This window comes from Thalassophryne amazonica, chromosome 7, assembly GCF_902500255.1.
Source record: "Thalassophryne amazonica chromosome 7, fThaAma1.1, whole genome shotgun sequence".
Classification (NCBI taxonomy): domain Eukaryota; kingdom Metazoa; phylum Chordata; class Actinopteri; order Batrachoidiformes; family Batrachoididae; genus Thalassophryne; species Thalassophryne amazonica.
The window spans coordinates 79,606,431-79,619,856 of NC_047109.1; the positions used below are offsets into that span (position 1 = coordinate 79,606,431).

The 13,426-nt window shown below is 39.8% G+C and overlaps 2 protein-coding genes across 2 annotated transcripts in view; one reads left to right on the forward strand and one right to left on the reverse strand.

Moving 5' to 3' along the window:
- itga10 (integrin, alpha 10) overlaps positions 1 to 459 on the forward strand; it is an 83,693-nt gene extending 83,234 nt beyond the window's left edge. The window contains exon 31 of the mRNA XM_034174720.1: positions 71 to 459. Coding sequence (XP_034030611.1) covers positions 71 to 124 — 54 coding nt within the window. The 3' untranslated portion in view covers positions 125 to 459. The remainder of the gene's footprint in view (positions 1 to 70) is intronic.
- On the reverse strand, positions 298 to 13,393 carry polr3c (polymerase (RNA) III (DNA directed) polypeptide C). Its single transcript, XM_034174721.1, has 13 exons — positions 13,302 to 13,393; positions 9,409 to 9,555; positions 7,692 to 7,956; positions 5,289 to 5,572; positions 5,103 to 5,207; positions 2,644 to 2,817; positions 2,501 to 2,552; positions 2,333 to 2,393; positions 2,092 to 2,242; positions 1,464 to 1,565; positions 1,322 to 1,371; positions 1,056 to 1,205; positions 298 to 968 (listed from the first exon to the last, which is right to left on the reverse strand). The coding sequence occupies exons 2-13, from the start codon at positions 9,553 to 9,555 to the stop codon at positions 887 to 889; spliced, it is 1,623 nt and encodes a 540-aa protein (XP_034030612.1). The 5' UTR covers positions 13,302 to 13,393; the 3' UTR covers positions 298 to 886.
- Between the last annotated feature and the right edge of the window lie 33 nt (positions 13,394 to 13,426).

Here is a 13,426-nt window from a genome sequence, read left to right on the forward strand (position 1 = left end):
TCATGCAGTAAAATTACACACAACATCCATTTTTCCTGCTGATTTTAATCACTCAATCTCAACTCATCAGTTGGGGTTCTTCACACGCAAACACAGAGGAGAGGAGGAGAATGAGGAGGACTGAGCCCAAACTTTTGCTGCCATTTGTTACAAAAACCTCCAACATGAGCCAAGGTGACCTATTACCAGGCATTAGGACCGTGCCAGGACGGACTCGACACACAACAGCAACACCTAGGACCAAAGAATGAGGCGCCAACAGAAATGCACTGCCCGCTGTTTTTCAGGGCCGAGAGCTCTTATGTAAATAAACTTTTTATTTTAAAGGAAAAAAACAAAAAACATTACATCACTCTTCTATTTAAAATTCAGACACCATCATGGTTTTACATTTCAAATGATCAGTCTCATGTCTGTTGTGTAGTTTGTTCTTTGCTGGAATTAAAACTGTTGAACAGAGATTCTTATTTTTGGTGAACTGGGTAATATTACCTGTGGGTGTGAAGATAGTAAAAAGATGACATATCTTATGTTTGACCCCACTGACCTTGACCCCATTGATTGACCTCTGGCTGACCTTGCAGTTGTGGAATCCACAATTGCATGTACCATGTTTGGTCCAAATATGGTTAAAAATCAAATTCCTTGAACTTGACCCAAATTATTTTTAAAAAAACTGCAATTAAGGCCAATTGTAGGGTTGTCCATCACGTTTGGTGGAAGTCAGCCAAAGGATCTGGGATGGGCATCAGAATAAACAGGCTTCTCTAATTATAGTTGGTTTATTTGCTGATACATTCAATAAAAAAAAATAAATAAAAAACTATATTCTAACAAAATCATCACAAATACTATGGCAATGTTTTAATGGTCACAAGTGTGACTCTCAAACTGCTGTGACAGTGGAGCTGATGTAAGATTCCAGTAGAAAGATGGTTTCATCTACTTGGTTCTCTGCAGAATCCAACCTACAGAGAAAAAAAGGGGAAACAAATATCAATGATCACCACAGCACAAATGAATGGAAACTTTACTTTTGAGATTTGTGTTCCTACTTGTTGATATGAAGCCGTAACGAGGTCAGTTGCTGTTTTTCCGGAGCAGTGATCATCTCTTCAACCTCGGTCAGCTGCTCTAGTTCAGCCCCGCTGGCCTGCAGAGACGCCAGAATGGCTTCGATTCTCTGAGATTTCTCCAGCAGCCGCCTGTTAATCAGACAGAAAAAACTTTTCATGTCTGACACACGCTGCGTGACCAAAACAAAAATTCCAGTCTGCAAAATCATCTGCAGGGTCGCAAAAGATGCTGTTGGTTCACTCACTTGTTCTCTTTGGTCTCAAACAGCCGTCTCTGTATGAGGTTGGCCACTGTCTGCACGGGGGCACAGAGCAAATATCACTCAAAAGAAATCGCAGCACCGCCACAAGCCGCACAGCTAAGACGCTCACACTGCATTATTTTACCTTGTAGCAGTTCTGAAGCAGCATTCTTGCTGTAGGAAGTTGATTGACGGTGTAAAGATAGAAGGTACGAGAGGGAGCGTAGTCAGGAGTCTTTGGGATTTCCTGACAAATCAAAAATATCATAGCATTTCAGACGCATCCAGTAGATGCGAATTAAGTCTAAAATTACCCAGAAATATTTATGATTATCGGACTGTGGAGTTCACAAGTTTGGGATTGGCTGTTAAAAAAAATTCCCTTAAAACATGGTGATCAAATCATCAGCGGACACCTGCCACCCCTTGTCAAATTGCTAATGTCTACAGAACAACATGGAATAGACTAGCTTCAAAAATGTCTAAAAAACTCTGAATGCACTTAAAGTGTCATTATTAAATAATCACGCCCTCACTTAGACCCACCAAGCGGGAAACGGGAAACCACTGGTTCAGGTGCTTGGCGACTGATCTGAAAAATGTAGAAGCGGTGGGGGGGGGTTAAGCAAACCTGTGACCCACTTTGGAACCAATCCATGCATTTATCACACTGAGCACCAGAATCAGATTCTAGTCAAAAAAACAAAACAAAAAAAAAAAACAGAGCGTGATAATCCAACCAAGTGCAGAGTGTCGAACCGCGCATAGCTTACCTGTAGCTGGACCAAGTTCTGTGAAAGCAGCGTGTACAGCATGTCTTTAGCCTCCTTGGCTGGTATCATGGCAAAATCTTCCACCTGCTTCTGCTCAAGATGACGCTTCCTTAGCAACAAACGGAAGATGCGCGCTGACCGAGAACCAAACCTGTTGATGGATTCAATTTGAAACGTTAATGAATTAATGATGAACTGTCCGTGATAATCCCACATACACAATGACAGCACACTTACTCACCTCTCCTGTACTGCAGACTCTAGCGTGGCCCGTGCCAGATTGGCCAGCGCTCTGTGCAAATCTAAGAGGCACTCAAGGAATGATCCATAGTATTTGTGTTTCATAAATGAAACAATACAATCAATTATAAACATGCTCAGGAAGAAAATGAGGAAAAAAAAAAGATACTGACAACATACATCCCTCCTCCGCTTTCACCAGCTTTCCCTACAAACTCCATCTGACAAATCAAAAGCACAATTTTTTTTAAGACCTCTTGCAGAGTATAACTAAGGACAGAAAATGTGATGCAAGCTTTTTGAAGGTCATACCGGGTCATCCACCAGCAGAGTGAGGTACTGGTCTAAGATGGGACGGATGATGTTGTAGTTGGTTGGGAGGGACCTGAAGATTTCATTGGCTGAGAGGGGCCTTGTGGAAGCAGCTGACGCGGAGGTCGTGACCTCACTCATCCTCAGCATTGTCCTCACTATCTCACTGCTTGTCTAAAATGGATTTACCAAAGTAATCTTTTTAAATAACAAACTTGTTTCTATTGTAGATATTATTCTCTTTTATCAAGAGAATCTAACAATAAATCAGTAAACAATAAACAGTTCATGTTTTTGCTATTTTGTTTTTCTTGCTGGCAAAACAACTCAAGTATAACTTTAAATTGCTGCATGTGCGTCATTCTTTCTCAAAGTGAACTGAACTGGTACTTGTATTGCATTGCTACAGGTGTTTTTTGTTTGTTTTTTGTTTTTTTTTACAAAAAACAGGAACTGTAACATCACCCCTATTTATTAATACAGGTGTGCCCCATTAACTCACGCATGTGTGTCGCGATTCGACTTTACTCGTGGTCAAGCTGTGGACCCCGAAAATTTAGACTACCTATCAAACTCAATTCTGATTTGACCGTTTTTGGGAGGGATCATCAGTACGGACGATTCTGGGTGATGATTTTTTTCTTCTTCCCACAGTTGCTGCAGGTCAGCGATGAGGGCGAACGATTCTGTGCAGACGATTCCTGAAGATTTGAAGTTTTTGGATGTGACTCTTTAGATCCTTACTACCGGTTCAGATTGGGCCAGAATTTATACATGCGCCTCCCACACGTGGCGCTACATGTCCGCACTGACAAACCCCTCATCACTGACCTGCAGCAGCTGGAGGAGGAAGAAAAACATCCCAAACCCACTCCAGATTAAGAAATCATCACCATCCAGGAAGGAATTACACTTCAAATGGCAGAAACTATTATAATATGGCAAGGTAAGCTGATTATAAGGTTTTTAGTCAACTTCATTAACTCGCGGTATCAGATAACTCACAGTCCGATTTTGTGGAGCCCGACTTGCACGAGTTAATGGGACTCACCTGTAGATCCTAATCATGATCTGGATGGGAACACAATCTGATTCACTGATTGGCTGCCACAACACATGCATTAGTGATGAGTTTCAAGATCGGTGTTAGTATTTGAGAAACAGGTTGAATTGAAAGACTGAAAAAAGCCCCACTTCAGTATTCAAAAAAACAAACAAACAAACAAAAAACCTAAAACTAAATCCAGAATCTGCATCTGAATCCAAATCCATACCAATATTTTAATGGGTTCTACATTTTGATGCCACTGATAATGTAGCCCAAATTTAGCAGAAACCATTTGAAAACATTTTGAACTTGAGAGTGCTCCGAGTGCATATTTTTGCAAATAAATCTGAGCAGGATTACGCAAACACGCCTGAACTGATGTTCTTGAAACAAGGTGGAAAGGTGGGTATGGGCCAAGGAAGAAACCATTGACTTTTGGAATAGTTCTGATTAAAGGGGTAGCTGCAGAAATGTATTTTTAATCTTTCTCTTTAACAATGCAAGATAGGACTTTTCCCCCATTTTTGTGAATTTCTCAAGAGATAATCCATGCATTTTCTCTGAACAAAATGTAGGTCCCTTCAGGTTCTCACTCTCCCCAAATCACATACACAACTTAATGGGGGTAATAATCCTTATAAGATGCAGTCATCCTAACACATTAAAAAATTATAATAATAATCATCCTTGACAATAGATTTTGTGCAATGGCATTGAACTGATGTGGGATGAACTCATGTTACATCATATATGAATGTGACTCTTCCACAGTGAGATGTGTACAATCTCCACTGGATCTTTCAAACCCCAGAACTTGCTTGTGGATATGGGACATTTTGTGGTTGCAGACGCATCACGGTTGGTGTGAGAACTGGGGAATGACCTAATTCAATCACTGATCGAGCTTTGATTAAATCATCACCCATCATGTTGGTACCGGCTCAACAGTCAGAGGTTGTTAGTGATTCATGATGCTTTATTTTCACCCCACCTTCCCTACAGTGGGTGGTAAGATCATTTAGTTACTACAGTATTTAGACTAGCACAGTCTGATTGGCCAAAACTCTGGCCTTCACCTGCTGCTTGTCCTTTTGGCTATCTGTCATTGTAAACAGTGGACTGCTGGTTGCTTAAGTGTAACATTTCCACCCTTTTTTCTGGTGGTGTTTTATTTGTTAGAATAGCCAAAGTAGAGTGTCACAGCACTGAATATGATCTGCTGGAGATTCCTTCCTATAGCTACAAAGGGGCCTGAGGGCGTTTTTCCTTACCACTCTCATCAATGCGTTTGATCATAGGGTAGATAGGGTTTAAATCTTGCTTGTGTGTAGCTCCTTCGGGTGATTTATGTGTGATTTGGCACTGTATAAATAAAATGAATTAAAATAAAAGCTCCATTCCTAATTGTTACCTGGTCGAGTTTGTTGGCTACAGCACTAATGATGGCCTGGTCTCTGAAGTAAAGATGGAACCTCTGAAAATTCACCTGCCAGTAAATCCCTTCATCACCATGTACCTGATCCAAAGACAAAGAACACAGATGAGACAGATGCATAAAGAGAGATGATATGTGATTAAGCTTTTTCAAACCAGCTACCTCGGTATCTGTTTTAGCCTTCTTTGAATTCTGCTGGTCCTCTCCGTCCTCGCTGGAGTGTTGACGTTTTCCCCGTCCTATGAGTGTTACGTGAGGTACCGTGTAGCAGTCGGGGGAACTCTCTGGTGCAGGTGTGGATGTGCTAACAGGAACAGCAGGAGTACCTGGAGTAGCAGTGGCTGTTGTTGCACTCCCCATCACTGCGGGGCAGCGCTGAAGAAAGTGAGTCTCCACCAGTTTGGAGAATGTAGAACAAACTTCACTGTACTCCATGCTGCTTCCCTCTGAAGCAAGGGTGAAGACAAAGAGTATGTTACTGTTGTGTCACTTGAGCATTCTGCAGACAAGCATCTACTCTAACTGCAATGCTATTATGCATTTTGAACATGCCATTGCATGTTAAATCTGTCAGGAGTAGCCAGATCTTAATAACTGAGTGACCTTGGTGAACAAGAAGAAGATGACAGCTAGGGAAGGATGCCACCAAGACACCCAATGACAGCTCTGACTGAGTTCTAGGCAAGCAAATAAACAAACAAAATAGAGGTTAAATCTAGGCGCTGGTCCTACATGTGCGTTCTCATAAAGTGTACCTAAAATCTGACCTTTTTTTGTTTTTAAGAAAATCTTCTTTGTCACTCCACCATCAAATTGTGTATCTGGTGATGCCTCAGACAAATGTTTCTCCAATCACAGCCACAGAAGCCTGTAACTTCTTCAGAGTTGTCAAGAGTGTCTCTGGTGGTTTCCCACACTAGTCTCCTTGCACAGTTACTCAGTATTTGAGAACTGCCTACTCCAAACAGAATAACAGTTCCACATGATTTGTATTTCTTTATGGCTGACTTAAAGGTAGGCCAATACATATTCAGCAACTTGGAAAGGTTCATGTATTCATGCCGAGTTGTCTTAAGGAAACTAGCTTCAAAAGTGATATATATATATATATATATATATATATATATATATATAGAGAGAGAGAGAGAGAGAGAGAGAGAGAGAGAGAGAGAGAGAGAGAGAGAGAGAGAGAGAGAGAATTTAAAATGATTAAATTTCCTGTATTTAACAGAGTATAAATCGTGTGTTTGTTTGTTTTTTGTGCTAGTTTGAGGGATCCTGCAACTTAGAGTGGTACGACTTCTACTCCAGAAAATAGTGTTTACTGGTTAATGTGATATTTCGTTGAAACTCAAAATTTAAAGCAGAAAGTGTACACTACAAGAACATCTTGATAGTGTCATTTCAAAAAAGCTTCTGTTTACATTTTGCTTCTGGAAACACGAGTCTGATGTGTGGTTTTTAAATGTACAATGTGTGTGAGAACATAAATCGAGCGCTCTGAACTTTTACACCGTGCAGTCCTGTGGTACAGTTTGAGCTGGAACCGAGTACAGTGATTGAAAATATCAGCCCAGCTTCAGTTTGAATACTGCCATGAACACTACTGGCCAGCAGATGCCAGTAGAGACCGTTAAAAACTTGCCAAAATAAAATTCCAGATAATCTGTGTCTGCTACATTTAAGATGCGTGGAATTTAATAAACGCAAACACAATAACAACGTCTATAAACCCAGAGAATATATTCACAAGAGTTTTAGGCACTAGAGTTTAATGCTGTTTCTGTGGAGCCTAATCGTAGTGTCTGAAATGCATTTTTCATGTCGTGAACGTACTGAGATTACCCTATCATACCCATAATGCACCTGGACACAGCATGATCACACTAAAACCTTAAAAATTAGCGCATTACTTTAAAACCAAAACATATATCTGATATTTTCACTTTATAAAACTTCAGACGTGACGTTAATTTAAATAACTTGTCTGAAATTAGTTTGGTTAAAATTTGAACCATAAGTTAAAACTGTATGCCTCTGGATGACTTGGGTGATACTGCCTGCAAATCAGTATGGGGTTAAAAGATATGAGGTTTTTTTGGTGACCAGTTCTCCTTCGCCTGCAGAGGACAGAGCGGGTTCTTCTAGAAGCAGCTCTGCTCTGTTTTGCAGAGGGTAGAACTACACATCTGCTACGAAACATTTAACAGGTAGGTGCTCAACTTTTAAATTTTATAAATGTTTGTAGCTGTTCAGCTTTATTTATCACGTTATCGGTCTAAAAATTATCGAACAAAAATTTATCACAAGATTAGTCCGATAATGGTTTTTAAAGTTATCTAAAAAGATAATCCAATAATGAAAACATTATCTTCGATAATTATTGGTTATCGGATTATTGGAACTGTGCCCACCACTGCCAGTCAGGTTCTGCAGACTATCACAGTCAGAGATTGTTAGTGATTCATGATGCTTTATTGACACCCGACATTCTCTGTAGTGGATGGTAAGATCATTTAGTTTCTACAGTATTTAGTTAATGAAGAAAGACATTACAATACTGACCCTCCATGTTCTGCGTGAGACGGTCAGCGACTGACTTAACAATGCTGCTCATGGTCATGTGACCTTGCTGTAGTATTTCCTCTATGATTATCTCTCCGGTGTCTCCATACAGTGTTTTCGCGGTGTAGATGTAGCGTGGGTAACGCAGTATTCTTAAAATCTGTTTGCAGCTGGTCTGATACTTGGTGGGGCTCCCAGGTCCTCTGCGGCCAGAGCGGAACGCACAAGCCCCATGTTGCACGAGCACACACAAGCACTTCTTTACCTAGATGGAGACAGAAAACCACATAACATATTTGCATACACGGTATTATACAGTGCATCTGGAAAGTATTCACAGCACTGCACTTTTTCCACATTTTGTTATGCTGCAGCCTTGTTCCAAAATGGATGAAATTCATTTTTTTTCCCCTTAAAATTCTACACACAATACCCCATAATGACAATGTGAAAAAAGGTTGTTCTTTTTTTTTTTTTTAGATTTTTGCAAATTTATTAAAATAAAAATAAAAAATAAATTAATTAATTTTAAAAACCCTAAGAAATTACATGTACATAAGTATTCACAACCTTTCCACTGATCATCCTTGAGATGTTTCTACAGCTTAGTTAGAGCCCACCTGGGGTAAATTCAGTTGATTGGACATGATTTGGGAAGGTCTATATACAGTCCCACAGTTGACAGTGCATGTCAGAGCACATACCAAGCATGAAGTCAAAGGAATTGTCTGTAGACCTCTGAGACAGGATTTTTCATGTAGTCATGTTGTGAGTAAAATTCAGCTGTGTTCCTAAGGTTAGGAAGAACTCAGCAGATGGACGATCTCTTATCATCATTTTGTGCACAGTTGCTGTGGAGTAAGCTGCCAGCTGCAATTAGACAGTCAAATTCTGTTGACATTTTAAAATTGAGGCAAAAAAAAAAAAAAAAAAACACAAGTGTTGATCGTGGGAAATGTTTATTACTTTGCGTTTTAATTCCATTATTTCTTAATTTTATGAATTATTTTACTCTTATTAACTAGTGATAGTGCAAGTTTTTGTGATGCACTATGTAGGTTTTAAAGTGCTATATAAATAAAATTATTGTTATTTTCCAGAGTGACTGTATCGCTCCACTCATCACTCAATGAGTTGCGGATCTCGATGAAACTTGACGTCATTAATTTTTTAAACAAGTCTGAAACTTTATCGGTTGCTCACTATGCCCTACAACACTACTTTTAACAGTGAGTACACCCATTTTCAGGTCCTGACTGGGTATCTGATTTATTTAATTATTTTTTCTCTAAAACAACAATAACAACAACAAAAACACAATCAGGTTTTAAATATCAGCAATGGGAGTCCGGCTTAACAGCTCCATTAGCAATACACAAAATGTATAAATAAATAAATAATAAATAAATGGTAGAGTGCAGAAACTATGAGTAAGTAAGTCCCTTCAGCTGCTCCCTTGTTTGTACTCGGGGTTGCCACAGCAAATCCAAGGTGGATCTGCATGTTGAACTGGCACAGGTTTTACGCTGGATGCCCTTCCTGACGCAACTCCACATTACATGGAGAAATGTGGCAGGGGTGGGATTTGAACCCGGAGCCTTCTGAATTGAAACCAAGCGCAGTGCAGAAACTATGAGTGATTATAAATGTGTTCACAATGTTTTTTGAAATTGCTGTACAAGCAGCAGAGGCCTACCAGTAAGAACATGAGCCATACCAGATCTAGGGACATGCCAGTCTCATGAATGATCATTCTTAAATTCTGTGCTCCACTTCTGAGCAGGTGTGTTCCCACTTTCTCCACCACCTCACCAAAGTGCTCCTGCAGCAGAAGACCACACAGATGTATTTCCTGGGATGTCATCTGTACAGTAGAACACACACAATGATCTTCAAATGTCATTTGCCAAAAGCATCCAATTTACATTATCGCAAAGCAAAGATAAGCAATAAACTCACACATTTCAGGCATAAAAAAGAGACATTGTTAACTTTTAATTGACAACTCACTTAAACATAATAGTTTACCAAATTTGCCTAAAATGCCAAATTAATCCATTTTGAAACGTTTAAGAAATATTCTACAAATTTCTAACTGCTGTTATGTATATGTTATTTACAAGAATCCAAACTGAGCCTGTAAAAAGAGACACTCTCATGCATCATAAGACACAGCATTTATGAGCCAATGGAATTTATGTCAGTACTGTCTAGTTTGGGCATCAAAAATATTCTGGAATCAGTCTTGGACCATATTGGAATGCTGCTGCTACAACCCCTGGCAAAAATTATGGAATCACCGGTCTCAGAGGATGTTCATTCAGTTGTTTAATTTGTAGAAAAAAAGCAGATCACAGACATGACACAAAACTAAAGTCATTTCAAATGGCAACTTTCTGGCTTTAAGAAACACTATAAGAAATCAAGAAAAAAAGATTGTGGCAGTCAGTAACGGTTACTTTAGACCAAGCAGAGAAAAAAAATATGGAATCACTCAATTTTGAGGAAAAAATTATGGAATCACCCTGTAAATTTTCATGCCCCAAATTAACACCTGCATCAAATCAGATCTGCTCATTGACATTGACCCTATGCCATGACATTGACCCTATGTGTCTTTTTGCAAGGAATGTTTTTGCAGTTTTTGCTCTATGGCAAGATGCATTATCATCTTGAAAAATGATTTCATCATCCCCAAACATCCTTTCAATTGTCCAAAATATCAACATAAACTTGTGCATTTATTGATGATGTAATGACAGCCATCTCCCCAGTGCCTTTACCTGACATGCAGCCCCATATCATCAATGACTGTGGAAATTTACATGTTCTCTTCAGGCAGTCATCTTTATAAATCTCATTGGAAAGGCACCAAACAAAAGTTCCAGCATCATCACCTTGCCCAATGCAGATTCGAGATTCATCACTGAATATGACTTTCATCCAGTCATCCACAGTCCACAATTGCTTTTCCTTAACCCATTGTAACCTTGTTTTTTTCTGTTTAGGTGTTAATGATGCCTTTCGTTTAGCTTTTCTGTATGTAAATCCCATTTCCTTTAGGCGGTTTCTTACAGTTGGGTCACAGACGTTGACTCCAGTTTCCTCCCATTCGTTCCTCATTTGTTTTGTTGTACATTTTTCGATTTTTGAGACATATTGCTTTAAGTTTTCTGTCTTGACGCTTTGATGTCTTCCTTATTCTACCAGTATATTTGCCTTTAACAACCTTCCCATGTTGTTTGTATTTGGTCCAGAGTTTAGACACAGCTGACTGTGAACAACCAACATCTTTTGCAACATTGCGTGATGATTTACTCTCTTTTAAGAGTTTGATAATCCTCTCCTTTGTTTCAATTGACATCTCTCGTGTTGGAGCCATGATTCATGTCAGTCCACTTGGTGCAACAGCTCTCCAAGGTGTGTTCACTCCTTTTTAGATGCAGACTAACGAGCAGATCTGATATGATTAGTGTTAGTTTTGGGGATGAAAATTTACAGGGTGATTCCATAATTTTTTCCTCAGAATTGAGTGATTCCATATTTTTTTCCCTCTGCTTGGTCTAAAAAAGTAACCGTTACTGACTGCCACAATCTTTTTTTCTTGATTTCTTATAGTGTTTCTTAAAGCCAGAAAGTTGCCATTTGAAATGACTTTAGTTTTGTGTCATGTCTGTGATCTGCTTTTTTTCTACAAAATTAAACAACTGAATGAACATCCTCCGAGGCCGGTGATTCCATAATTTTTGCCAGGGGTTGTATGCAACACTCCCACAAATACCCCAAAACACATTGTAGAAGTGTAAGTATTGTTCAAATTTCCTCCCTTTTTATGTCCATCCATCCATCCATCCATCCATTTTCTTCCGCTTATCCGAGGTCGGGTCGCAGGGGCAGCAGCTCAAAAATTAAAGTCTAACTCTTATCCTAATCCTAACATTTAAGATAGCATAAAGTCAGGTTTAGGAGCTCCTCATTCTGACATTGGAAGAGTAGAGCACCCTTCCAGAAATGGTAACCAGGTGTTGTTGGCAAGTTTTATGCAATAAATCTGCCTGTCTGTGTTATTTTCAACAGTTTTTTTTTTCCATTTTTAAAGTAAGTTCCTTCAGCTGCTCCCTTTTTTTCACTCGGGGTCACCACAGCAGATCCAAGGTGGGTCTGTTTATTTCTGGCACAAACTTTACACCTGATGTCCTTCCTGATGTAACTCCACATTACACACAGGAAATTTTGCTGAGGAAAATTTACTCTGCTGGGATAGCATTTGATCCCAGTCCAAATACAGTGAATTATACTCTATCACAGAGCTAAATCAATTCAAAACAGTGTAAAACCAACTCTTATTGGAGTAAAACCACTTACATTGAACAAATGGTGTCGCAGACCGAACGGTCCTCCTTCTGCCCTGCCATCATTGCGCTTACGTCATCAGCTGCGGTTCACTGATAATCACCTTGTTTCTGCTTCAAACTACACTCCAGTCATCATCTATTTCAGCGACAGATATCTGAAGCTTTTGTCCTGTCTGCATAAATTCAGCATTATTCCATAATAACAGATGGACGACGAGCGGCGCAGCTGCACAAGCTATTAGCTGATGCGTTTACTGCGCGTCGGACATTTCAAAGCGCCACCATTTAAAGCCTTGTTTCTACTGACTTTAGAATGATTCAAGAGGTTTTAACTTGTCATCTGATAGTTAATAATCCCATTAATCCATTTCATCGTTTTGGGTGGAGAGACTCTGTATCACACGGGCGGCTGGGCTCCAGCATGACACATGCAGTGGAGGCAGGAGCAATGTTTAGGGGGCGGACCGTTCAGTCTCTGAAAACTGTCAAGCCGATTCACTCTACGATAGAGCGTAATTTACTCTATTTAGACTGGGATCAAATGCTATCCCAGCAGAGTAAATTTTACTCAGCAAAATTTCCTGTGCATGGAGAAATGTGGCAGGGGTGGGGTTTGAACCGGGAACCTTCTGCACTGCAACCAAGGGCACTATCCACTTGGTCACCAACCCTTTTTTCATCATTATTGTTATTTTTTTAATCTAATGTTATGTTTCATTTGAGGTGGAGGCATCATATATTTCTGCCTCTCCCTGCACTGTGTTGTCATTCTCTGTATTTATGAGATGTGCAAAATAAATACAACTAACTGACAGTTACTGTCTTGAGTTGTGGATCTTGATGCTAGTCGAGCGGTGAGTTGCAAACTTGTGGCAATCCCCCTCCCAAGATGGCGGAGGAAAGGAGTTCGATGTCACGGAACGCATTTAGATCGAATTATCGACTTCTAAGATGCAATGGACCACAGTATTAATTCGGGAAATTTTGGTAACTTATCCCCGCTAATCTCAGGAAACAGCATTCTCGCAGTCGGCGTGACGGGTAATAAACCTTTAGTACCAGTACTGGTTTTGATTTAGTTTATCGACTCGTCGCATCACAAAAACAAAAACCTCATCTAGAACTTTAGCAAACTTTAACATGTATATTTCAGTATTTTCTGCCACGACTATCAAAGTAATTGACCGACTAGTACATTCGTCCATTCCAGCGCTACTGTTGACACGAACAATGTATATGATACCGTTTCACAAACCTTAGTAAAGTCCTTGTTGGTATTTTAGACAAAAACGAGCCTCTTCGCGTTTACACAACACTTCCGCCTTACTTGCCGACGCGCACTCCGATTGGCCACCGTGCCGCGGTGCATGCTGGGCTGGA